Source organism: Rhipicephalus sanguineus, chromosome 4 (genome assembly GCF_013339695.2).
Source record: "Rhipicephalus sanguineus isolate Rsan-2018 chromosome 4, BIME_Rsan_1.4, whole genome shotgun sequence".
NCBI classification, from domain to species: domain Eukaryota; kingdom Metazoa; phylum Arthropoda; class Arachnida; order Ixodida; family Ixodidae; genus Rhipicephalus; species Rhipicephalus sanguineus.
In genome coordinates, this window is record NC_051179.1 from 128,928,930 (window position 1) to 128,955,098 (window position 26,169).

Consider the following 26,169-nt stretch of genomic DNA (forward strand, 5'->3'; position numbering starts at 1 on the left):
ATGGCCGACAGCACCGAGGCGCCTTCTCACGGCTGCTTGCGAAGCTCTAGAGCGCGCACTGCGCACTCGCATCCTTGTTTACCTGCCGGCCAAACGAATTCACAAACGAATTCCCTTATGTGTACGACAAAAATTGCTTCAATGTGAGAAGACCGCGAACTGCCATAATCCACCCTTGACGCCTCTGCTCTTCGCACTGCTTGCATTGGAAACGGTAGAACTTGACGGGCAGTTTTCGGCTGTTCGTCATTTTTAAACTTTTGTGACAGTTCACAATGCAGCAGGACTGCATGCCTGCTTTCGAGTACGACGAAGGAACGGCACCCATAGCGTGAAAAATGCGAGATAAAAGGCCCGGGGAGCACGTTCTCCGCGCGCGCAATGGGAAAACCAAGCAAGAGCGACCCGTCCGAGCTACCGGAGCTTTCCCCTCTCTCCGCTGGGGCGGTGGACGGCGCTGCGCAAACTTGAGCGTTGGAGGCCTATAGCGTGAAAAATGCGAGATAAAAGCCCCGGGGAGCACGTTCTCCGCGCGCGCGATGGGAAAACCAAGCAAGAGCGACCCGTCCCAGCTACCGGAGTTTTCCCCTCTCTCCGCTGGGGCGGCGGACGGCGCTGCGCAAACTTGATCGTTGGAGGCCTATGTTTCAACGTGCCCTCACATATCTCGTGGCACGTTCAACGCATGCTGAACGTCATTCGACACTACCGCGGCTTTTGCTCGACGTGCGTCGTTTTGTAGGTACTTTGGAACGCGCAAGACTAGCGAAGATCGGGACACTTCGCTGCACTGTGGCGCGGCGGGTGAGCAGCGATCCCACCGATGATTCTCCGCTGCTGTTTCAGTGATGTGCTGTGTGCGGACGGGTACCTTCGCGAGAGTGTGCTGTCGAAAGGACGGAAGCTGTCCAATGCGAAATATGTTAATGACGTGGAAGAAGCTGGTTTTCGCAGACAGCGATTGTGACCTTTCGGAGAAGTGTCAACAAAGCACCGTACGACGTAAAGTGTAAGTTTACGTCGTACGGTGAAGTCGATTCAAGAAATGATGTACTTGGAAGTCGATTCAAGAAATGATGTACTTGGAGAATATACCCATATTTTGCAAACCCTCAACATGGTACATTATAGTAGGAACATGTTTACTGTAAGAAATATGCAAAGACAAAATATACAGCACCCCTAGAACTACCCTCCACCCCCTGCCCTCCAGTAATTACACAAATGAATGATGCACATACCAGTTGGATGCGCAGTACAGAAATAACGACATATGTCATGAAATTAGAGCATAGACTCTTCCTAATTAATGTAATGTTCAAAGTTCACTAATTACATTAAGATAGCGCACAAAATCCCCTCCCGTCCTAAAAAGTGTTTGTTTTCCCTTTGCACTTGTCTAACAAAACAGCGCACTGTTTATTCTGAATCTCATCATTACTTGCCCAGCAGCACATATATTTCTTAATGAGAAACCAAATGTCAGCTGCAGCCTCTTCAACTTGTAACCCATGCTGCTATTTTCCTGTATATTATCAGTTTACACTGACTGTGACTTTCCATTCAAATGTATATTATGCCTAGTTTTTCATCAGGCTCGCTTATCACATCAGTAAGTAGATTGCTAGTACAATACATTGTTTGCTAAGGCTCAATACTCAACGATTTGCTGTTTTATTAGCAAAAGTATAACATATAACACGTTCTTGATGCAAGCAAAAATATCCTTGACGGTGCTTCAATGAGCTATTACCGACTCTTGTTACAAAATAGGTGTGTGCTTTCAAAGTAGGTTACAAGTTATATGGACGCTATAGTACTTTTGCTGGGAAAAATCGTGACATATTTTGAACGAAATGGACAAGTACGGTTAACAGGCCAAGTAAGGTCTTAATTGAATAAATTATAAGACATATGACATTATTTGGCACTAGTGTATTAATAGACATATATATAAATGGCGGTTTGAAACAGGGCCGTAACTAAGGAGAGGTTGAGGCGGTTCCGATACCCCCGAAATTTTTTCGTGCTTTATCTTTTCGGGTGACACTAAATTACTTCCATGCCTTCACAGCGACCACCAGTTGCCAAAGTTCACAGAAACACCCTCCGAAAAAAATTCCTGGGTACGGTCCTGGTTTGAAATATGCATCACCTCTATTTATGAAGAAATATGCATTACTCATGTTACGCTTCCTAAAAGGCCCTTGTATCTTTTTTTGGATAACGAAGCACTTTGTAATTGTCATGACATGACAGGCATGAAACACAAATTAAGAATGCTTCCAGATGTGATGCTTTTATGTTACCTATAATGAATTGGATGACATTATTTCAGGAAGAGACAAGTTGGCATGAGCACTACAATAACAGAGAGCTGAACTAGTTGGTTCGTATTCATGTTAGAAGACAGGGCGTGCAAACACAGGCACGAGTGAGAAATCGACACCACAAACGCCGACTAACAACTGAAAAGACACACAGCGGCAGAAAAGAAAGTAGACATGAAAACTTACCTGTGCATTCCCAGCCAAGAGGTGATACCTATCGATAACTGTTCAGGATTTTAACTTCTGCTTTATGCAAGTTAATGAACAGTTAACCGATGCATGCATCTATCCTTGCATTATCGAGAGTATAAATGCACGACGAAATTCGATGAATGTGCAGTTTTCTACGAGCACAAGAATGAAGCAACACGTCTAATAGTTGAGGCACGGCACATAAATAATAATGATAGCGCATGCATGAGCCAACCGTCGGTTAACTAGCATAAAGAAGAAATTAAATACCTCAACAGTTATCTCTCACGTATACCACCACGTGTGCGGACTGATAGGTATCACATCTTGCCTGGGCATGCGCAGATAAAATTCGTGTCAACTTTCTTTTCAGCCACTGTACGCCTTTTCACTTGTTAGTCGCTGATTGCAATGTTTTCTCTTGTGTGTCCATGTTTGCATGTCACGTCTTTTAACTATGAGCGCTACCTTGGGACAGTGGTTCTAATCTGCACATCTTCAGTTCGATTCAAGCACTTTTTCATATCCGCATTGCTTCATTGCCAAAATACTGTTAAAGTCCTTTTTTCTCAAAAGCTTTGCCATATGGAAGCATTCCTTATGAAACATTTGTAGAGAATTGCAAGGAATCCATGACTATCTACCTTTCTGGGAGCCCTTACCACGTGAAATGTAAAGCATTATGCTAAGCATATTTTAGTAAAGGAACAAAGCTCTCATAAGCCTCATTTGTATTCGTACTGCTAGATTCACATGCAGAAGAAATTTACTCAAGGAATCTTGCAACTAACTTATCCCATGTCTCATTCTAGTTTGGGCCACAGACACTACTTACTTTTCAGTGACTCCAAGGTCAGATAGTGTATTTTCAAATGCAGACCCATGTACTGTGTCCTTTTGTAAACCCTGTGCTTTATTACAAAAGTATATCTACTGCGGTTGCTAAATAGCTATGACATTTTTATGGGTGGGACCAGTCCATCTGGTAGTTAGTATCCTGGCTGTGAATAACGGTGGGCGTTGAGGAAGCAACATAAACGAGTCACAAAACAAATGAGACTTTGAATAAGTTTATTTGATGTAAGTGCACGACAACTACATTTATTCCAGTAGAGTGAAAATTGTTGTGTGTGATCTCTTCATTTATTGCAACAATGGGAACAATGTCAGAAAATACTCGGGGGGGGGGGGGGGGCTTGGGGTCACATCACGGTATTGTCTGCAATATGGTGTTGAATGGAATTTCCAGTGCAGTCTTCTGGCTCTCTGCTGAAATTAAAAATAGGAGCACGACAAAGGCAGTTAAAGAAGAAACTGCGTACAGCAGACTGCAGCATCTTTCCCAGTTCCAAAAACTTTGTAAGGTCTTCAAACATTTTTACACAAAAGCAAAATTATTTTTTCATGTCATTGCTCCTGTACCTACTGGGCCAAAAGCAACATGTTTCCTTCTGAACTATTTTTATTCACAAGTAAACCCATCCAAGCAAAGTGGCATATATCCTAACTTGCAGTTTCAATACTTTCTTGAGGCAATGTTCACAGCAGGCATTATACTAGTGTTAGAAATAATTACCAGACTGTTTGTCAGCTAATCCAACTGTAAACAGCTGTAAAATTGCATCTTAATGTTTTTATGTGTTCACTTTTACTGTGAAATATTTTCATACTCAACTAGTACACCACAATCACGAACAGTATGGTATACTTCAGGTTGGTTCAACAGAAAGCAGCAGGTTAGAACCAACCGTGTAATGAGCTCAGAGTTGACAGCAAGAAGTGGACTATGAGTATTCAAGTAACATGAGCTACATAAGACCTTAAGAGCTCTCTATCAGTGCTGACTTCTCTTGACCTGACGAAATGTTTAAAAGTGGTAAAAAAATCGTCACGAAAAAAAATCACACACGCACACGTAGACTAAAGATGTCAAGCCGAAAGGAAAACTGGTCAATGAAGAAAAAAATGCCAGGCCTGCATGGAACATGTAGCATAATCACAGCATAAGCTGGAGAAGTGCCCTTTTATACAGCCCGTAGTAAACTCTCACAAGGTGCCTTCTGCAAGTACACTTACTAGGTACCCACTACACCAACGCCATCATTTTGCACAGTAACAAACTACCCACTATGCATCTGTAAGGTGCTTAGGTAGCTGCACGCTTTGTTGATGGTGTGATTGATTATGATAAGGATGAAGAATTATGGATCAGCCCTTTGCAACGAGTGGGAAGCTTTCTTGTGCAATTCTACTTTTGTGCCAAGCAATGTTACATCTGTAAACGTGATTCCTCACCTAACATGATGCCTGCAAAAATTATTTTTGCGAAGATTCAAGTACTTGCATGGCTTTATGGCAGGATGCATCACTACCATGTGGATTCCGGGTTTGATTTCAGCTCAAACCCTGGGCTTTGTTTCTTACTAAGGATGACAGCTGTGATGGACCCTGGCGGCGGTGGCAAATAATTTTGCCACTAAAACCGGCTGTTGTCGCGAGCTCATAACAGCTTACACTGCAAAAAGCACCTTTCTTTGTGTTTAGTTTATGACACACCTAGAAATCATATGGCCCTACCAACGAAGAACAGCTTTGTGATACTACAGTGTTCACATATAGATCCAACGGTCGTACATCATTAAAAAATTACTAATACTTCTAACCTTTATCTTTTACAGCGAAAGCTGTTATGAGATCATTTCACCGGCCGTTTTTGGTGCCGTAGTTGTCCGCCGCCGCCGCCGCCGCCGCCGCCGGTGTCCGTAACCAGTATCGCTCGAAATAAGAAAAAAACTAAATAAGAAAAAAATTCCAGGATGGAACGAGGTTCGAACCTGGGCCCTCTGCGTGGGAGCCCAGTATTCAACCTCTGAGCCATGCCGGTGCTTGAAACTGCTTTGCAAAAAGGTCCTATACAGGCTTCATGTTGGGAAGGAACCACATTAGCATATGCAATATAGCGTGGTAAAAGAGTAGAATAAGCACCAAGCGTCGCACAACGCGAATTCTGTAACCAGGCGTCACACAATGCGAATTGCGCAACGAGTAGGTTGTTGAATGCTTCCAACCCATTACAAAGGACTCTGCCATAATTCTTCATCGTCATCAGGCACTGCATCAACAAAGTGCGCATCATGCCTTACATGCGTTTAGCAGGTACCACGGCTGTCTGTAGAATGACGAAAAATGGCACAGTGCCTACTGCCCTACTTCTCAAAAATTACAATGATTTATAGCCTAGTGGGTTCCTCGCAAGTGCACTTCTGTTGGTTGCCAAGGAAGCCCATAAGGCTCCCATGATCCATTTCCTCAGGGTCAGAACAAAGTCAACTCTCTCTCTCTCTCGCTCTACGTTTCTCCGGTTAAAGTGTTATAAAGCGTGATGGGACAGTTAAATAATGACCGGGCGTCACACAATATGCATTACGTAACTAGTGGGTCGTTTAAAGCTTCAACCCATTACAAAGGGCGCAACCATAATTATTCATCGTCATCAACCGCCGCATCAACAAACTGCACATAATCGCTTACATATGGTACCTCGCTTCTCCGCAGAACAACGAATAATGTCGTGCTGGATGCTTCCCAACTTCCCAAAAATTACGCTTTGTGGCGTAGTGGGTACGTTGCTAATGTACCTGTATTAGTAGCCACAGGAGAGTTTATAACGGGCTCTAGAAGTGCCGCTCTTCCAGCTTTCGCTGTGACTGTGCTGCGCTTTCCGCGCAGGCCTGGCGTTTTTTTCTTTGCTTTTCCATTGTGCATCACATGAACTTATTTTACTCATATTATCTTTCATATGCTTCATGTGTTACAATATGAAGTAATATTCTTTTGCTGTGTAGTCTTCTGTGGATACTTCTCTGCAGACAGAGGTACAGTAAGTAGTCGAATGGGTTAGTATTTATTGCTGCATATTCAAACACATTTGACTCTTTGGATATAGCATCGGAATGTCGTCTAAGCCAGATTCTTTTTTTTTTTGCCGCCTTTTTTTTATCCCTGTGTTAAGCGTAGAATTTATGTGCAGTAAGAAGGGAATTTTCGTAAGACTTGTTGTGTCGTTTCACTGTTGCCATAACAGTAGCTTTTGTTCCTGAGAGACAACGTGATCATCTACTTCACAAACATTCGTAGCAACCCCTGTGAATTGCCTGCTTCTGTAGTCCCTGCAGTGCCATGTAGACGTATGACGCATAATTTGCATTCACTTAGAATACTCTCGATGGCTTTGCAGGCTCCTTGTCTTTTCTGTCCTTGGAGCAGTCGTCTTCATTGGCGTCTGTACGAGGCCGACTTCATTCCTGCCAGCAGTGCACCTATGTGACCCTGGACAAGTCAACTATGAACAGACACCTTCAGAAACACATGGGCGAGCCCCCCTTACAGTGCCACTTCTGTCCAGCTGCGTTCACTCGCAAGTCCGAGCTGGTCCGTCACGTGCGCACCCACACAGGAGAGCGCCCCTTCTGCTGTGCCCACTGCAATGCGTCCTTTGTGCAGAAAAACAGCCTCGTTATACACATCCGCACGCACACTGGAGAGCGGCCATTTTCCTGCGTCCACTGCGATGCGTCGTTTGTGCGGAAAAACAGCCTCGTGAGACACATCCGCATGCACACAGGAGAGCGTCCATTTTCTTGTGTCCACTGCAATGCATCCTTTGTGCAGAAAGGCAGCCTCTTGAGACACATCCGCATGCACACTGGAGAGCGGCCCTTTTCCTGTAACTACTGCAATTCCTCCTTTTCGATGAAAAGCGGCTTCATTGAGCACATGCGCATTCACACAGGGGAGCGTCCCTTCTCCTGTGTACGCTGTAATGCATCTTTCGGTAAAAAGAGCAGCCTCGTGAGACACATCCGCGCGCACACTGGAGAGCGGTCCTTTCCCTGTGTTCACTGCATTGAATCCTTTTGTACGAAAAGCACCCTCATATTGCACATGCGCACTCACGCCCACACATTAGAACGTCCCTTTTCCTGTGTTCACTGAATGCGTCCTTTGTGCGAAATAGCAGCCTCGTGATACACATCCGCACGCACACAGGAGAACGTCCCTTTTCCTGTGTCCACTGTAATGCGTCCTTTACGGAGAACAACAGCCTCGTGAGACACATGCGCACTCACACAGGACAGCGTCCCTTTTTGCGTGTGCGCTGTAATGCATCTTTTGGTCGGAAGCATCACCTCGCGGAACACATCATCCGCAAGCATAGAGGGGAGTGTCCCTTTTCCTGTGTCCGTTGCAATGCATCTTTTTCACAAAGGCATGACCTCACGGACCACTTGTCCCATCATCATGCAAATAAGAAGCCATAAAGGTGACCGGTCTACAGGCTTTCCTTAAAAGGGTAGTAAGCAACCGCGTGGTGCTAAACATGTGATGGAGAGATAACTGAGCGCTTGTGCGACAAGAACCTGCTGCTGCTAGATTGTTGTGGATAAGTGTTGTAAAGAGAAAATTACACGATATAGAACAACCCGCTTCGGCTGATGTTTGTTTCTCTCTCGGCCATCCAACTTTTCTCGGCAGCGAAAAGGTGTAGATGTAGCTTGTTGTCGGGACGACGCCAACTTCGATAACGGAACATGACCTCGGCATTTACGTCATCGGCGCTCAGCCAATGACCAAGCAAGGCTTCCTCCGTGTGTCACTCGTGTCAGAACGGCTTGGTGAGGAAGTGCAATGAGAGGAGTGCAAGGCTCTGGTGAAGTAATTAAGTATGCCACTGGCACGGCCGCTGTATAAAGAGCGGCCGTGCCACTGGGCATGCGTCCCTCCCCTAGCGGTAAAGCCGCGAAACACCTCTTGATTTCGGAGTCTTTCGTTCTCCCTATATCGGTTGTCGTGGTAGTCCCAGCCCCTTTAAAAAAAATTACACCATCTCCCGCTAAAGGGGACCATGAGGCGATGTGAAGCCGGAGCACTTGCACGATCGCGTTCCGTTGGCGTTCGCTGGGCATGCTACCGACCTCGCGTCGTGGAACGCGAAGAGGAGCACTACGCGCGTCGTGTTTTCCCTCTAGCCTGGCCGTTAATTCTCACAGGGCGTGCGGGGAACGTCGACAGGCGCGCTAGAGAGAGGCAGCGTAGGAGAGGAGAGAGAGGGGGAGGGGACGCGCATGCGTTGGCCCTTATCGCGGCGCTGCGCAGGAGAGAATTTCGGCTTGTCGAGCCCGCATTTCAGAGGAGCCCACCGAGCCAAGCGCTGGACTGAACGCGCGCCGCGCAGCGCTCTACGATTTGAAGGAGAGGAGACTAGAGGAGGAGAGTAGCGTATGCGCCGTGAGAGCAGAAGCAAGAACGCAGGAGAAGCGCAAGCAGGTGCTGGTAGAGACGTGGAGAGAGTAACGCGCAGCTGTTGGAGAGAGGGAAGGAGGAGAATCGGGCATGCGTAGAGTGAGTGCGGACAACGTTGCGTGCGGATTACCACGCCGCCTTACATACCCCCTAGCAAGAGATACTTCGCATCTAAAACGGCAGAGGGCAATACAGGAAACGAAATTGTGGGCTGCGCAGACAAAACTGCAACTCCGCAGGCCCAAGGCGCCGTTTCATAGTGCAGAGAACCAATCGACGAAGTAAATGCTACGTAACGTTGCGAGGGGCGTAGCCAGAAATTTTTTTTTGGGGGGGTGGGGGGCACCTCCTTGATCTGAAGTGCGGGGTCGGGCAGGCAAATGTGGAGTCTCATTTTGAGCTCTCTATACCATGGCAAAAAAAAAATCCGGGGGGGGGCACGGGCCCGGCGTGCTTCCCCTCCCCTCCTGGCTACGCCACTGAAAGTTACCCGTGGGCAACAATACTTCACTTCGCGGGCAAAGAGGGCAGGCGCTGGAGAGGGGCGCGGGTATTGTTTTTCGAAATGGTGTGTCTGCGCGGCGCCCAGCAGTGTGGTACTCGCAAAATGTGACCGCCGCGATCTTCTGTACGAAATAGTGAGCTTGTTTTGGTGGTGTACAAAAAACAAAAAGTCGAAGCCTGTGTACTGACCCTTTAAAGAAGGAGAGGAGTGGCAGGGACGCTAGAGCTTGTTGATCAGCGGTGACAGTGAAAGTTTGATTGAAGGCTGTGAAAGATGGTTAGTTCGGCAATTCAAAAGGAGAATGGCGTGAAGTCGGGGTAGGGAAGAGGAGTAGTAGAATAGAAGGTAGAGTACAGAGGCCAGCTTCTTGGGGGTCTCGGGTTTTATTCCCAGTGCCACTGGGCACCCACCAGTGTTGCTAATGGGCAGAGAAGGTATTCCAGCCTAGTGCCTGGCGTTATGGCTACTCATTTCACGGGGATTCTTTCTTTCTCTGGTTTCTTTTCCTTCGTTTCCCCTTTCGCTAACAACGCTGAGCCTTGCTCCCTTATGGGTTGCAGAAAGATGCGTTTCTTATTCTAAACCTCCACAATATATACTTGAGTATTCACACCAACGAGCACTGGGTTAGGATAACCTTTTATCAGAAAAACCGGTGAGCTGCCACAGGCAGTGGGATTCATACCCGGGTCTCCTGAATTGTAAGGATACCCTCTGAACACTTAACCATAGCTGGGGATATTAGAGGTGAATGCACTGGAGGAAGGTGAGGAGGTATAATGCAGAAGGTGCGTGTCATCATCCATGCTGGCTGCAGGAGAAGTGCTTATAGGGAACCCAAGCTCAAGTTTGCGGCGCGACGAGAGCGCCGCGGTGGCCGCACTGCGGCTCTGTCGGAAAGCTGTGGAGTGCATGCGCGGCCGACTCAGCCCCTTTCACGGTAGCAGTAGCACACGTGCGCACGCGTTCTGTCGGTGCGGTTAACTGAGGGGCCGTCAGTTCGGCACGTTGAACCGAGACGTTTGCTGTGCGAAGCTGCGCATTTCCGCGATGGCAGAAGCGACCCCGCGGAAGGGCAAGGGAGGTCCGAAGTATTGCGGTTTAGTGGCCTGCCACAACAGTGCAGACAACACCAAGGCACACTATTCACGTGTGAAACTGTATCGGTTCCCGGGCGGGTCGCACGAGAAATAAAGGCGGCAAGCGTGCATAGCTGACAGCGCTGTCTCGCCTTCTATTTTGGCTGTCTGAGGTCATCGCTTTCGTTCGTTTCGACTACCTGAATCGGTAAGTAACGCGGCGAATGCACGCAGCGACTACAGTAATGATTACTCGCTGTCTTTTCGCATTGTGAAAGTCCAGTTACGGTTGTAGGTGAAGCAACTTTGTGTTTTGATTCCCCGTGTTCGTGAGACCTACCCGTCTTTGTTGAACGTTCACACTCGCGTTATATCGTTAGCGTTGCGCGGTTGGTTGAATTCAACTGAACTCGGCTCATTGTCAGAAGTTCGGCGCCTGCAATTCACGCGTCGGGAAGGCTGCTTTATCGCGCCGGAACGGACGTCTGTGCAATTTCAGCAAGCTTTGACATCGTTCTGCAGGTTTGCTTTGTTTTTGTCACTTTATTAGGGTGATATATATTTAAGGCGCTAAACATAACTGGCACTTAATACATGTTTTGCAATAGCAACCTTGAATTAACCACCTTCTGACGTAGTGCGACTTTCTAGCCGCGTTCGCGCAGCAGGTTTTGTACGCCTGTCAAGTCGATATCATAAAAAGAGACTGCAAGCATGATGCGAGAGCCGAAAAAAGGAGGCGAGCAGTTCATCTTGCTTCACAGTGGTTAAAGCTCAGCTAGCTGCCTCGCGTCATAATCGGCGGGTGATTCTTCAGCGGCACGGAGGACTTGACTCTAACCTTCTCAGGAAACAGTGCCATGGCCGTATAATTTTTTTCGCATGCCGCAAACGTTTGTTCACGAAAGTACACGGCTGCTACTGTGAGCATGCCATATCAAAACAACAATCATATGATTCGTAGTCCACACCGCAGAACATCGATAGCGTGTACGGCTTCATTTCTGAGTGCATGTGGACCATTATTCATCTTTAACATGACAGAATGAGACTTACCTCGAGGTATACGTCCGACACGGTGTAATCGCGACTTGGGAAATGCATTTCGCTTTGAGTCGGGCGTCGTTGTCGTCGATCGTCTGCTCTTCACCGTTAACATGATTGACGAGCCTTTCTCATTTCGTGAAGTTCGCTTTTCGGAAGTGCCAGTCAAGCTTGAAGATCCTTTTGAAGCCGCACTGCAAGCGATGCATTGTGAGGCGCCGCAAGTGCACCGTGAGAGCTCTGCACGTGCACAGAAGCGAGCGGCAACGCGGTGGTGAGAAGCGAAAACGCGCGCTGCTTACACTCCAGTTTCTATTTTTCTGCCAGAGATTGCGCTGCCTGTCAAGAGCAGCAGCGCCTAAGCGCTGCTTGGGAAGCCTATTGTTAATAACGTAGGCGGTTGGAAATGCCTTCTGTAGCCCATAAATGAAAACATCTCACATCGAAAAGAAATGATAACAGGAAAATTAGTGCAGCTTGCACTAAGTAGCTCGAGGCTGGGTCACAGCAGAGCTGGTGGGCGTGCTTCAGCTTCTCCTATTAACCATCTGTACAGAATGCTTGGGCGGTGATTTGAGTGTGTGCCAGTTCATGATGATGGTAATTTTCTATCTACGACACACGGCAAACCTCAGCCATGACAGCGCTGCCGTAAAATAATTCAACAGTGAATGGATTTCAACCATTTTGCAGTGGGGATGTTTGCTCACCTGTGGCCTTCACAGAACAGGTGATGTAGGTCGCATTCTCTCTTGACAGTTGCCATTGGGCTGTACGTCAGCCGTAGATGAATGTGCCTGGCTGCCGTGAGGAGTGCAGGGGCTAGAGGTGGGCGCATACGCTATGGAAGTGTGGAAGGGGTGGGTGTAGTAGTGTGCGCAGCAGTTCGACTGTGTGTGCGTGCCACGCGAGACGACGGTTGCACCAGCTGTGAACAACGGCAGCCCTCACTGCTTATATAAGAGATAATCAGCATTGGCCATAAAATAGAAGAAGAAGAAATTACACCATCTTCCGCTAAAGGGGACCATGAGGCGATGCGAAGCCGGAGCACTTGCACGATCGCGTTCCGTTGGCGTTCGTTGGGCATGCTACCGACCTCGCGTCGTGGAACGCGAAGAGGGACGCTACGCGCGTCGTATCTTCCATCTAGCCTGGCCGTTAATTCTCACAGGGCGAGCGGGGAACGCGGTCGACAGGCGGGCGAGAGGGGGGCAGCGTAGGAGAGGAGAGAGAAGGGGAGGGGACGCGCATGCGCTCGAGCTCATCGCGGCGTTGCGCACGAGAGAATTTCGGCATGTCTAGCCCGCGTTTCAGAGGAAGAGTGGAAAGGGGGAGGGGAGATGGGAAGTGGAGAGGGGAAAGGGAGAGGGTGAGTGGAGAGGGGAAAGGGAAGAGGGGTAGAGGATAGGGGGAATGGTGAGGGGGAGTGGAGAGGAGGTGTGTGGAGAGGGTATGCGCATGCGCAGTAAGGGTGGTCACGCCGCACACCACCACCACCGGATTGAGCTCCGCCATAAAATACTTCGCATCTAAAATAACTTTATTTATTAAGTCCGTGAAGTTGATTCGAGGTGGGCCTCAACCCCGGCCTAGGCATCGGCCGCGAGCCCTTGAGCTCGGGCGGCTTCCTCGGCTCGCTGGACGGCCCAAAGTTGTTCTATTGCGGAGCTGAGCAGAGCCTCCTCCCAGCGCACCCTGCGGTTCGATACTGCCTCATTATGGTTTCCGTGTGCTTTGTCGTCTAAGCTCGAACACTTCCATAGTATGTGGCCCACTGTTGCCATTGCATCGCACATCTTACATTTGTCTGTCAAGTAGAGATCAGAGTAACAGAGGCGAGAGATAACTGTGTTCGGGTAAGTGTGTACTTTCAAAGACAAAAACGGGCACGTTAAAGAACCCCAGGTGGTCGAAATTTCCGGAGCCCTCCACTACGGCGTCTCTCATAATCATATGGTGGTTTTGGGACGCTAAACCCCAGATATTATTATTATTAAAGACAAAAACGGGTAGGTGCTCTATCTTGCTATGTGCGCGCACAGTTCAGGAAGTGGCATGCCAGTGTTTTGGTGACATGTCGGCATAGGTCGGCAAACTCACTCACGAGTCTAGTCACTCAGACTCGGATCGAGCCGTGAGTCTGAGTGACTCCGGGTGAATTACATTTTGGTGAGCTTGAGTCCGAGTGAGCCTTAAGCGCTAAATATATTTCTTGAGTGAGTCAGAGTGAGCTCGACACTTTTTTTGCCGACCTATCGTTCTATCTACACAACTTCAGCATTACTATAAAAGTTTTACGTCTGCTCACGTTTATTCTCCCGCCGACTCTCACATACTTCAAAGCACTAGCGTTGATACACCAGCTCTACATTTAATTTATCAATCAGAGGCGTGAGTTACGTAGAGGGGGGGGGGGCAGGTTGACCTCCCCCCTCCCCCCAGTAAACTCTTTCGCAGGAAGTTCTTGATAAAAATATGTCGTGTTAGTCACCTCTTTCAATAAAAATGTCCTTACTGGATTTCAACCACTGATAACTCATGTTTGAAGGTACGAGATCAGAAGGCGCCAAGTAGAGCACCAATTACGCGAGATATTAGTGTTAAAGCGCATTGGCACCACGGTCGAAAAAGCCAAATATACGCCAACCGACTGATGAGTGGATTCACTCAGACCCAGATAGAGCCGTGAGTCTGAGTGAGTAATATTTGCGTGAGTTTGAGTCCGGCTGAGAAAAATTTCAGTGAGTCTGAGTCCGAGTGAGCTCTAAGGGCAAAATATACTTAACGAGTGAGTCTGAGTGAGCTCCACATTTTTTGCCGACCTATGCATGTCGGTACAAAAGGCAGCATGACACGACGTTCTGCCAAGGAACGCCGTTCCAGGAACTCAGTTCCTTTTGGGAGGATCGGATGAACGCCACCGTTCTGTTAAGAATCCATGGAACTGTAATGATGTGGAATAAAATGGCGTGAATTTAAAAAATGGTAAATAAAAACCGTAAGTGCATGAATTAAAAACTACCTGTCGCATATGTCACGTTACAATACTGCATTCTGGTTTTAACTTCAAGGCGTTTGCCGGGTGAGCAGGGAAGCGCGCGGCGCCGAGACCAAACAGTCGCGGGAGAGATAGCTTATTATTAGTAGTTTTGCATAGTAATGACCCGTAGGGACCGCATTCAAGGGCCGTTCTGGAGTCCGGATGTACCGTGGAAAAGTTTTACTCGGCGTTCAAGAACCGTCGCACCCCATCCCAAACCGCCGCCAAGAAGGACGCGTTCTTATTTTTTTGCCTTGACTTGTTCAGCCCGCTCGAATGTCGTATGATTTACTTTGCTGTCTGTTTGGTCCGGTTGGTACACGTCCATAGAAAACGAGAAACAGCGTAAACTACACGACAACAGGCAGCACTTAGTCCGTCTCTGCCCTGTTGCGCTGTTTCTTGTTTTCTATTTCGGTGGTGCCGCCGCCACGTGCCGAGTCAGTCCCGTTGTGGGCATAGGAAAACGAAGGAAGGGGGGGGGGGAAGTGGGGGCTCTGGCCGTTAGAGACCCAAACAACGCACACCGAGGTGCCTGCGTGTGGTACCGCGAAGTCATCGAGCCGATTGGAGATATTCATAATGCTTAGTGCTCCGGCAACACTGGGTGTGTCCGCCATTTTTTGTTGGGCGCCGTCGCGGAATCGTCTGCCCGCGTCTCCATAAGGAGAGGCCACGGAGAGGCTGAGCAGCCATACGTCGTTGGCGAAGCTTTCAGACCAAGAAAATGCTCCTGTTTCTTTCGTCATCCAGCGCCGAACGGTCAGTGGACCTCACTGTGCTGCCACGAATCGACGAGAATTCAATATCGGAGCTCTGCGCGCTTAAAGGCCAACTCCGGCGATATTTTTGGCCATGTCAAAGTAATGGTGCTTTTATGTTCCTGAGACGCTCCTGTTACGGGCCCGATAGCAAAAATACTCGGCAAATTGGAGAATAATTTTAAATAAGCAAAAAAGCGCGACACCGAAACCGAAACCCAACCGAGTGTGCTGTCTACGTATGACGTAGATGTTGTTACGAACGAACCGGAAGTCGTGCAAGACATGCCGGTCACGCCGGCGCCGACTATGAAAACTGTGACAGCCGGGACGACCAGCGAAGCGCCGGCCAAACCAACGCTGTCTGTCGCCTTGTGCACAGCAGACGATCGCTGTAGCGGCCGAAGCGCCGAAGTTAGCGGTGCCCTCGGCTGTGTCACTTCCGCTGCCTTCCCAATGCGACGTCACAGACGCAATGTTGCCAATAATTGTGTGAAGCCAGGAGGGCGTTTGTAGACAATCTTTAAAATTCATTTGCAAACAATCTGCGCATGTCTCAAGCCTGTAATTTGGCATAAATGACGGAAACGCGCAAAGGAACGTACCCAGCGAATTTTATTGAGATCCATCGACCTCGAAAAATCGCCGGAGTTGGCCTTTAAAAACTCATCCGGATGGCAGCTGCAAGAGGCGCACCGCTTCGCAAAGCCGAACTGCTGTTCTCTATAGTGGCGAGCGCTTCCGATATGAGGTAGGCGTTCAAGAAAAGTGTTTGTTGCAGAGTGGATGTGACTGTCAAACTTCTAAGGTAACCTTGCACTGCAATCGGCGTAAATCACGGGGGGGGGGGGGGCACCCGTTGCAAGTGTACCTTCTTGAGATTTATCTTTCAAACGTCACATTTGAATTTCTTGACAGTTAAGGATAGCGCACTCTCCTTAAAACCAACCCTGAAATCTGAAGACCTTCCAATAAGAAACCAAGTACAAAAGTCAAAGCTTATTGTCGTCTCAAGAAGTGCTATAGAGCAGGAGTTTTCCGAAATGCTACGGGCTACGTCTGACGTGCCGTAAATATTTATTATGCTGGGCTTTGAAATAATAAAGTAAATATATAATCCCAGATTATCTACCCTTATTAATGTCTACGATTTGTTGTAAGCCATTCACAATGAAGGATGCATGTGATTGCTCGAATGTAAGAATGTTACTTAAAATAATCGCCGGTGAACATTTGCAAGGAACTTTCCAGCCGAATACGCCTTGGAATGCTATTTTTTAACAGGTATGGAGCTGAAGTTAAAGAAAAGCTGTACCGTTACGCGCTATCACACACAAAAAAAAAGTGCTACCATTTTTATTTCATGCGTTAACCCAAATGACATAGCTGGAAATATGCTGCACCCTACCCGCCAGTTACAATTAGAAACTAACTTCGCCATTAAACGTACGTTTATACAATTGGCTGCAAGGTGCTGTCTCCCTGATTGATTTTGTCTTATTTAATTTGATTCTATGATTTCGTCTTACTGATTTTGTTTTCCTTTAATTTAGTGTGAAAGCATAATTGTAATTTTTTATGATTAAAAATGAATAATCATAAAAACAAAATGGCCGCCATTGCAAGGTGTGTGTCCCCCCTTGTGATTTTTCTGCATTTACGCCACTGACTGCAATACCTCTCCAACGTACTTCCCACTGCGATTAAATATATACAGGATTCATAAACACTCGTCAGATATCGACACCACGACCTGCAACGCTGCGCTGCTTTCCTCGGCTCATTTCTTTAGCCACAAGTATGTCTACACCCTCCGCAGTAGTGTGTGTTGTAGTTTTTTCGAAATAAACATGGACATGTGCATGAGTGGTGCTCCGCAAACCAAAGTACTGATCGCGCGTTTCTACTGTATACTAAGAGAGCGGCTCGAGTAATGCTCTTTTACTGCACACTGGTTAGTATATAGTAGTAGAAATAGTACAAAAACTTTATTGTGTACAGAAACCAGGCAGGCTAGAACCCCAGCGCCCCGCAGGGAATATGGGGGTGAAAAGCGTAGCCTGTCCGGCAGGGTGGTGCCCCTATTCCAAGGCCCCACTGGCACGAGCCATCGGTTCAGCTCTTTGGATCAGTCGTAGCTGATCTTTCAGGGCCAGGCTGGACAGCAGCGCCTCCCATTCGTCCCATGTACCATTGGTGTCGTGCTCTTCTCCGTGCTCCGCACACTCCCATGTGATGTGAAAAAGTGTTGGTGTTGCTCCACACCACAGACATACGTCTCTATACGCTGTGGGGTAGATCAGATGGAGAGTGTGCAGATTTATGTAAGTGTTCGTCTGTAATCTTCGTAGCACGGTCGCCTCCGCAGCGCTGAGTTTGACATGCGGGGGTGGATAGATCTGTCTATTTTCTCTATAGTACCTAAGAATCGTTGCGGGTCCTCTATTGCAGAGTATGGGGTGGCTTGGTGATCTGTAAAGCCTCGAGCCGCCTCATCCGCATGCAGGTTCTCAGTCACGCCCTCGTACCCCGTGCCCAGGTCACAGTCTGGACGTATTTCACATTGGGCTCCCATTCAGTTCCAACCAATATTCGGAGCGCCTGTGCTCCAATTTTGCCCTTTGGATAGTTTCTGCAAGCCTTTTGTGAGTCAGTAAGGATGGTTAATGGAGCTTTTCGCGTCCATCCCTGTTTTATTGCAAGGGCTATGGCGACCTCTTCCGCTTCTGTTGTCGAGGCTCGATCGATTGAAGCACAGACTAATTTTCCCTCTACGGTCTGTGACTACCTACACAGCCTTCCTTGCATCGGTCTGATAAGGCGCAGCGTCAGTCAATCTCGCTGTGTTTATATATTTTGTCATTTTCTCAATGTAGTTCGCCCTGGCCTTTCTTCTCCCAGTATGCAGAGTAGGATTCATGTTCTTTGGTACTAGTGATACCGTGTACCATTCTCGAAGTTTGTTTGGTACCTCTTTAGTTTCTTGATGTTTTTGTATTAATGCATCGCGCCCTAGTTTTGTTAGGACTGCTCTGCCAGTTGGAGTCTCGAGAAGGCGATATTCTTGTGCTTGTAGCTTTGCCTCAATAGATTCGTCAATTGTGTTATGAAGGCCAAGCGCCAATAGCTTGTCGTTTTAAGTATTCCGCAGTAATCTTAGGGCTGTCTTGTAGGCCATTCTTATTATTTGGTTTGCTTTTTTTTTTCGCTTCCTTGTTCACATTATGATACGGAAGTGAGTATGTAATACGACTGATGACGAGACTTTTGACCAGTCGGAGGGTATCTTGTTCGCATGCCCTTACGGTTGTATTTTATGCGCGAGATCATGCGTGAGATCTGCTGTACGGCTGTTTTGAGTTTATTTAGTGTGTGTAGACATCTCTGATTAGCTTGCAGCCACATACCTAGTATTCTAATGGCATCTTTCTCCGGAATGATATTTCCTTCCAGCCTGACTTCCAACTTTAGACTCGGGTCCACCCTTTGTGCTTTTCTCTTTGTGAAGCGAATAAGTTGAGACTTTTCCGCTGAGCATTGAAGTCCCCGTATCCTTGTCTACTCTTCTATGGTTCTAGCTGCCTGTTGTAATCTATCTTCTTTCTCCGCTAGGCTGCCTGTAGTTGTCCATATGATGTCGTCTGCATATATCGCATGTTGTAGGCCGCCAATGTCTTTGAGTTTTCTTGCAAGGCCTATCATGGCAACGTTGAAAAGTGTGAATGAGATGACCGCCCCTTGCGGTGTTCCTTTGTTTGGATGTCGAATGGTGTCTGATTCGTAATCTCCTAGTTTGATTATTGCAGTCCTGTGAATAACGAAACTTTTGACGTATTGGACTATTCGCTCTCCACAGTTAGCTTCATCCAGACCTTGAAGTATTGCTTTGTGATTGATGTTATCGAAGGCACCCTTTATGTCAACGGCCACAATGATGTTTTCCCCAACCTTAGAGATTCCCGTTAGTACTCGTTCTTTTAAGAGTAGTAGGATATCTTGCATTGAAATTTGTGAACGAAAGCCAAACATGGTGTTGGGCATTAGTTGGTTGTTCTCGAGGTGACATACGAGCCTGGTGTTGACCAGTTTTTCAAAGATTTTTCCAAAGCAGGACGTGAGCGAGATGGGTCTCATGTTCTCGATTCCAAGTTTTTTTCCTGGTTTAGGCACCACGACCACAATCGCATGTTTCCATTGTCGTGGTACAAAGACATAAACATTGTCCTGCAAGCCAATGTTTATGTATTTTTGAGAGGTGCAATGGCTTCGTCGTTTAGGTTCCTTATCATATCATAGGTGATTTTATCTGCACCCGCCGCCGTGTTCTTTTTTGTACTAAATATGGCTGCTCTGATTTCTGCGTCCGTAAAAGGCTTGTCTAGATCTGGTTGTGCGATCCTTTACCCCTTCCTTGGTATCAAGGTGTCGTTCCGTTTTCTCCAAAGTATTTTTCATGCATGGCTTGAATGAGATCCTCTTTTGCACCAGGGTATGAGTGTATTATTCTTTCGATGGCTTTACTGTTTTCACTTTTCGTCTTCCTAGGGTCTATCATGGCTTTAAGTAGGTTCCATGTTTTGGCCGTACTCAGTGTTTCGTTGAGTGAATCGCAGAAATTGGCCCAATTGGTTGCAGCTAGTTGAGTGGCGTATTCCTCTGCACGCTGGGTGATACTTCTGATTTTCGCCTTTAATTTAGTGTTATGTTTCTGTCTTCTCCATCTTTTTGTAAGGCTTCTCCTTGCTTCCCAGAGATGTAGTAGGTGTGAGTCGACCTCAGGGGCGTTGCTTGTTCGCGTTATTTCCTTAGCGTACCTTTCTTTTCGACGTCTTATTTCGTCACACCATTCACTTAAGTTTGCTATGTCTGAGGCGGGTAACCTTTCTTGCAGTGACTTTTTAAACGCATGGCAATCCGTTATTTTGGCTGCGCCAATCTTTTTACGTTCTCGTTCGTGTGTATATTGGTGCATATTATATAATGGTCACTGCCTAGATTTTCTAGAGTTTTGTGTCATTCCACACCTTGACAATTTTTGCACACCGTTAGATCCCGACTCGTATCTCTGGATTTACTGTTTCCTAGTCTTGTTGGTATTGCTGGATCCGTTAGGAGTGTCATGCCTATGATTTCTATTTGCTTGGCTATGTTCTTTCCTTTGGCATCCTGCGTTAGGTTATCCCCCAGCTTGGGTCTTTTGCACTAAAGTCGCCCATCACTATGAGTGAGGTATGTGTCGCTAGTTTCACTGCATTTTCGAAGAGTTTGTCGAAGGTTATCTCCTCTGTCTAGGTGGGCTATAAATGTTTAAGATGAAGGCACTTTTCTGTTTCTTCCCTTTATATAAGATTTCTGTAATGAGATGTAGGATTTCGATTCCTTTTATTGGTTTATGCCGTATTGCCGTTATGGATTTGTGGACTAATGTCGATACTCTCCATGCACTGTTAATCTTCCCATCTTCACCATGAGTCTCGTAACCCTGTATGCTTGGCTTGACTCCGACCCCTTGGACAGCAATTACAGCTGATGGCCTCGGTTGCATGGCCACCAGCTGTGCAAGTTGTCCCTTCTTCTGTCGAAATCCCCGGCAGTTCCACTGCCACATATCGCACTCTTCTGTAGAGTCCGGTTAGGCATTATCGGTTGTTTCTTGAGTCATGGTCAGTAGGCCCGGCCTGTTGTATGCCTTATCTGCTCTTTCCCTTATGTGGCTACCACTGGTATGCTTTCTCAACGCCTTCGTGAGTTCGATATGTTGCGCTTGCATTTTCTTTTCCAAAGCTTCTAGTTTTTTGTCTACCTACCCCATGACTTGTTCGACGATGGAGGGACCTATTTCTTTTATGGCTTCTTTCAGAATCGCTATCGTGAGTACAGTATCGCCGCTCGAAGTTGATGCGTTCTGTTGCTGTTGCTGCTGCTGTCCTGCCAAGGAGGTTCGAGTGTGTTTCTCTTGTGGTTGTTGCTGCTGCTTTTGTTGGCTTCTAAGTTGCCTATTTTCCGTTTCTAGATCCCCCATCCTTACGCGTATTAACTCTAATCCTCGCTCAAGTCGTGAGAGCTGTGTGTGCGTAGATTGTGCTTGGTGTGCAGGAGGTTGGGAGGGTGCTGTTGCCCAGCTTACCCTGTATTTCTGCTGCTGCTGTTGTTGCTGCGGCTGATGCTGCGATGTCTTCTTGAACTTGTTCTGTTTCTTGTTGCTTTGTTCTTGCCAATGCTGGGCTGCGACAGGGTCATGTCCTGGGTTGCCTTCCTTGGAGCTGGAGCGGTCCCGGGAGTTGGATCTGGAGCCCGATCTAGAGCGGGAACTGGATCGCGATCCAGAGCGTGATCCCGCGTTGGACCCCTCTGACAGATCCATGTCCTTTCGTTCACTACTGAACCATCGGCGCTTAAAGGGGTGGTGCCACCAAATTTGTCGCTTGACCGTTCTTTGCTGTAAGCGTTTCTTATAGCTCCAGGAAGCATGATGCACGCACCAAGATTCATGTATTCTCGCTAAATAATTTAATATCACCTTTTAATGTGGACAACTTTCGGTTTCGGTTTCTGGGCGCCGAGGTTGGGCAGTGACGTAGAAGTGTAGGGGGTTTGGTCACGTGACCACACAAGGCTGTGACGCACTTAGCCAGGAAGCGATCGAAACTCGGCGAGTGATGCAGCAACCGATGCTTTGGCGGTACTATAGTGAACTAGAATGTATTCTAGTTCACTACAGCCGGTACGTACGTTGCGGAGGTGGCGGAGGTCCGGAGGTCACTCACGTCAGTACAGCAGATCTGGCGCGACGTCACTACAACTTTCGTTGCCCATCCTACAGAGCTACGTCAGTGTTGGCGCGCTAGCGATGGGTCTCGATCGGGAGACTGGGCATTTAGGTACATTTTGGAAGTGAATTAAAATATATTCTAAACGTTTGCTGTGTCCGACGCTTCGTGTGGAGTGTCCTTGCATACAGAGGAAACCCACAACAGGCTTTTTATAGCCTCGAAATTTGATGGCACCACCACTTTAAATATTCCTCGGGATCGCTGTCCGTTTTGGTGTCTCGACTGCTGTTGCTGTTGTTTGCCCCGTTAGGGGACCCGCTTAAGCCTGTTGGCGCATTCCTTTGCCGCCGTTGGATGAGCCCCGCCGCGCAGTGTACACTCGGGAACACACTCGTGGTCTATTGGTGGGTCTTGAAGTCTGCAGTCACTGCACACATTCACCGTGGGTGTTGGACAGACGTCTGTCCTGTGTCCCTGGCTTTTACACAGTTTGCAGTATTGTATTGTGGGTTGGTACGGTAGACATCGCATCTCACCACCGTAGTAATACACAAAACGCGGCACAATGGGCCCATAGAAGGTTCCCAATGGGCAACCAATAACTTTGGGACGTCTGTCGGACCACTTTACTGGACATTACGTACATCCGGCGGATGCACGACAAATACCGTGGGACGTTCAACGGGACGTCCGCAGGACTATATGGCGCAAAGGAATTGAACATCCCGAGTTAATCCCACCGGGCGTCAAAACCGGATATTCGGACGTGCTTGGACGTATGCAAATTCAGTAAAAATCTTACCCTACGTCCAGAAAACGTCCGTGGAATGACCCATATGCTGGACACAGTGAGGCTTTTGGTCATTATCACGTGCAGAGCTGGACTTTCTGTGTATTTTTGGCACCTTCAGGATATCATATCCTGAAGGTGTCCAAAAATCCACAGAAAGTATCTCTGGACGTGATATTGACCAAAAGCCTCACTATATCCAGCGGGGCACCAATGGGCTCATTGTAAAACAGCTCAAAAATCGAGACGCAGACAATAAAAGTAAGGACACAAACAAGCGCTTCTTTGTGTCCTTACTTTTCTTCTACACACCACTTATATCCAATTTCCATGTAGAATTCACATCGGTTTACTACTGAACAAATAATAAATCTGAACATGCAGAGGATGAACACGTACTTCATAAATGCCGTTTAGTGTATGGCGCACAAATAATCATGCTTATCAGAAACAATAAATTATCCAATGATCTTGTAAAAGCGGCTTTATTAATGAATAAAGCGCACCGAATGTGGCACAAAATACGACAGAAGGTGACCGCACAAGGTGAAGCTGATTGACGCAGCAGCAACATAAATTCAAGTTCTGCATGAATGCACTCCAGGTCCCGTCAAAGAAACTGCGCTGGCTTTCACACAAGCTGGCGTGGTCTCGGGCCTCATGTCTTGTACAAACAGCGGTGAAGAAAAGCTGCATACAAGAAGCAAGTAAGCTAGGTATAATTTACAACAAATAATTGAGCATAAGTCATTCTAAAGACAGATTTCCAATTACAGATGTGCACAAATGCTGTCATGTATTTATTAACGACAATCATAACTACTCACAAAGCGAGGCACCTGTTGTAGAATCGTTGCACTATTTGTCAGCGACAGGCCGGCATGGTTGTAAGCAAGCAAACGCTCGCTCGCACGCATACACCCACCCACACACGAGCTGTAACCCGCAGAAGAACAAGATGACCGACCTGGAATAGGGCGAGTAAGTCTGGCTTACGATTCTCAACGGCGCGTCCTCCGTATATAGTTTCGCGTTCGACCAAGATTAAACCACCAACCAAGAACTGTCAAAAGTTCTAGCAGTAATGACGAAAAGTCAGGCACACTTAATTTCACTTACCGAAAGAAGGAGGTTATCCGAATAGCTGCTTGCTAGCTGCAACGAAGGTGGCGAGCAGATCAGGCCATTGTTGTAACGGACCGTCGGCGAAAACACACAGTAGAGCTTGTTTCACGAATCACTGATGGAAAATATGCGGCAAATGGCATGAGCACAGTTACTTCATGCCAGATAACAGCCAGTGAACCGTACAGAAAAGCTGGCACGCTACACAAAATGCGAAACGATGACAGCCGAGCTGCTGCCAACGCAAAACGACGCGACGACGCCAACGGCGTCTCCGCAATCGCCGGTGCACAGCACGATCGCGAAGGACACGTTTCAACATGAGTGCCGCTGCCGCCGAAGCTGATTGCACGGTGCGCTGCATGGTGCGCCGGGTGCGCTGCGTGCGTGCCTGCGTTTTGCCGGTTTTACTACTGTTGTCAGTCGCTGCTGTGCGAGCGTGCTGTTAGAGGCATCGTTGTGAAACAAATTATTTTGGAGGTATGGTTGTCTGCGTCATTTGTTTGAGTAAAACCGATGGTAATCGCTCTTTTGACATGCCGTTTTTGTATATTGGCCCTTCTCGAGAAAACATTCGAAGAATCATTGAGATAGTCGTTGTGCCCTCGTACCTTCAGACAAAATGTCTGAAAAATGTCTCGAACTAGGCGTTATGAACTTCTTTGGCAAAATAGACTCTGGGTATGCCGTAGCTGTTGAAAATGCTAATAAAGAGTATGCAAGCACATTTGAGGGGCGAATTAATGCTATATTTAAAAAATACATATATTTTTGGTCTTCTCGTAAACTAAGACGTTTTTTAGAGGTTTTGTGTTTCGTGGGAAGAAACTGCAGTCACGTTTACGTATGCATGTGCGTCACCCATTCACCTTTCTCCTAAGCACGTAAATAATCGCGAGAAATGCCACGAATGCAATGCATACATGCTCGCACAATTATCCATGAATTATTTCCTCAATCACATATTTTCCGAAAGATAAAAATTAGCGGCGGTTTCCATATGTTGCAAAATCAGTTTCACGCATTGTCAGATGAACTAGCGTGTAGCGGTTTGCATCCAAACAGCTTTGAAATGTCCGCACGGCCATCTCCTGTCGACGTCCTCTTGATATCCACGCCTGGATTATTGAAAACGTCCACGTGCTATATTCTTGGACGTCTGTTGGAAGACCTTTTTTGGACATCCAAAACGCGACGTCCGCTGCACGCCCCGTGAACCGCCGTTCTGGGACGCGGACGTTAGGCTCTTCTTCGGACGTCGTCAGGATATTCGTTGTCCATTGGGTTATCACTGCCGTCTCAGATTTTCCCAGCATGCGTGCCTGGATGATTGTGACGCCTTGTGTGCGTACTCTCAGGTGGTTGAGAAGTTCTTCCGGGGTTTCACATTCTAGTCCGTGTACAACTCCCTTGAGGAACCCTTCGGATGTAGAAATGTAGGTATTCACAGGATGTCTGGTTTTGTTGAGGTCGAGCGCCTTGATTTGCAGAATTTTCTCGGCAACTTGCTCCTGTAGAGTACTTGCAGTGATAATGTTGGATCCGTTCCGGAGACACAGCAGGAATTTGTCACCTCTGCACGTTTTAGTGTCCCGACTTGCACATTCAATCGCTCGTGCCACTTCATATGTTTTTAAGTCTCTCACCACGAGCCCTGGTTTTGGCCGTATAATAATTTTCATGTCATTCTTAGGTAGAGGCGTCGCACGTGAGCGTCGGCGGCCTCTCATGGCACCCGACGCGTCGCGTCTGCTCACGTGCGCCAGCCCAGGCCTTCCGTAACTGCCACCGGCGTTCTTCTCGCTGTCTCTGCGTGTTTCATCGCCCACCGACGCTATGTTATTCATTTTTTTTGTTCGGCCTAGTGATCCCGCTTGTTGAAAATCACCGTCCTGCCTGGGATCTCCCAGGGTACGCGCTTGCTTCTTTAGTCGTTTACGTTCCCGTAACGATAGAGCAAGCTGCCACTGACCGTTTCTCGCTTCGTCGTCGTCACCCCTTGATGCTTCATAGCATTCGCTCTCGTCGCCGCTGGCTGCCCCGCCACGGTGGTCTAGTGGTTATGGCACTAGATTGCTGACCCGAAGGTCGCGGGATCGAATCCCGGCCGGGGCGGCTGCATTTTCGATGGAGGCGAAAATGCTTGAGGACCGTGTACTTAGATTTAGGTGAACGTTAAAGAACCCCAGGTGGTCGAAATTTGCGCAGCCCTCCACTTCGGCGT

General features: G+C 47.6%; 2 protein-coding genes and 1 long non-coding RNA gene across 4 annotated transcripts in view; 2 read left to right on the top strand and 1 right to left on the bottom strand.

Annotated features, from left to right (window-relative positions):
• The window catches only part of LOC119390677 (gastrula zinc finger protein XlCGF57.1), a 963,551-nt gene extending 955,674 nt beyond the window's left edge, over window positions 1-7,877 (top strand). The window contains exon 4 of the mRNA XM_049415121.1: window positions 6,760-7,877. Coding sequence (XP_049271078.1) covers window positions 6,760-7,517 — 758 coding nt within the window. The 3' untranslated portion in view covers window positions 7,518-7,877. The remainder of the gene's footprint in view (window positions 1-6,759) is intronic.
• LOC119390670 (gastrula zinc finger protein XlCGF8.2DB) overlaps window positions 1-26,169 on the top strand; it is an 807,836-nt gene that overhangs the window by 108,421 nt on the left and 673,246 nt on the right. The window lies entirely within an intron of this gene.
• The window catches only part of LOC125758208 (uncharacterized), a 400,853-nt gene continuing 381,459 nt past the window's right edge, over window positions 6,776-26,169 (bottom strand). Inside the window, exon 2 of the long non-coding RNA XR_007415976.1 lies at window positions 6,776-6,878. This is a non-coding gene — a long non-coding RNA (uncharacterized LOC125758208). The remainder of the gene's footprint in view (window positions 6,879-26,169) is intronic.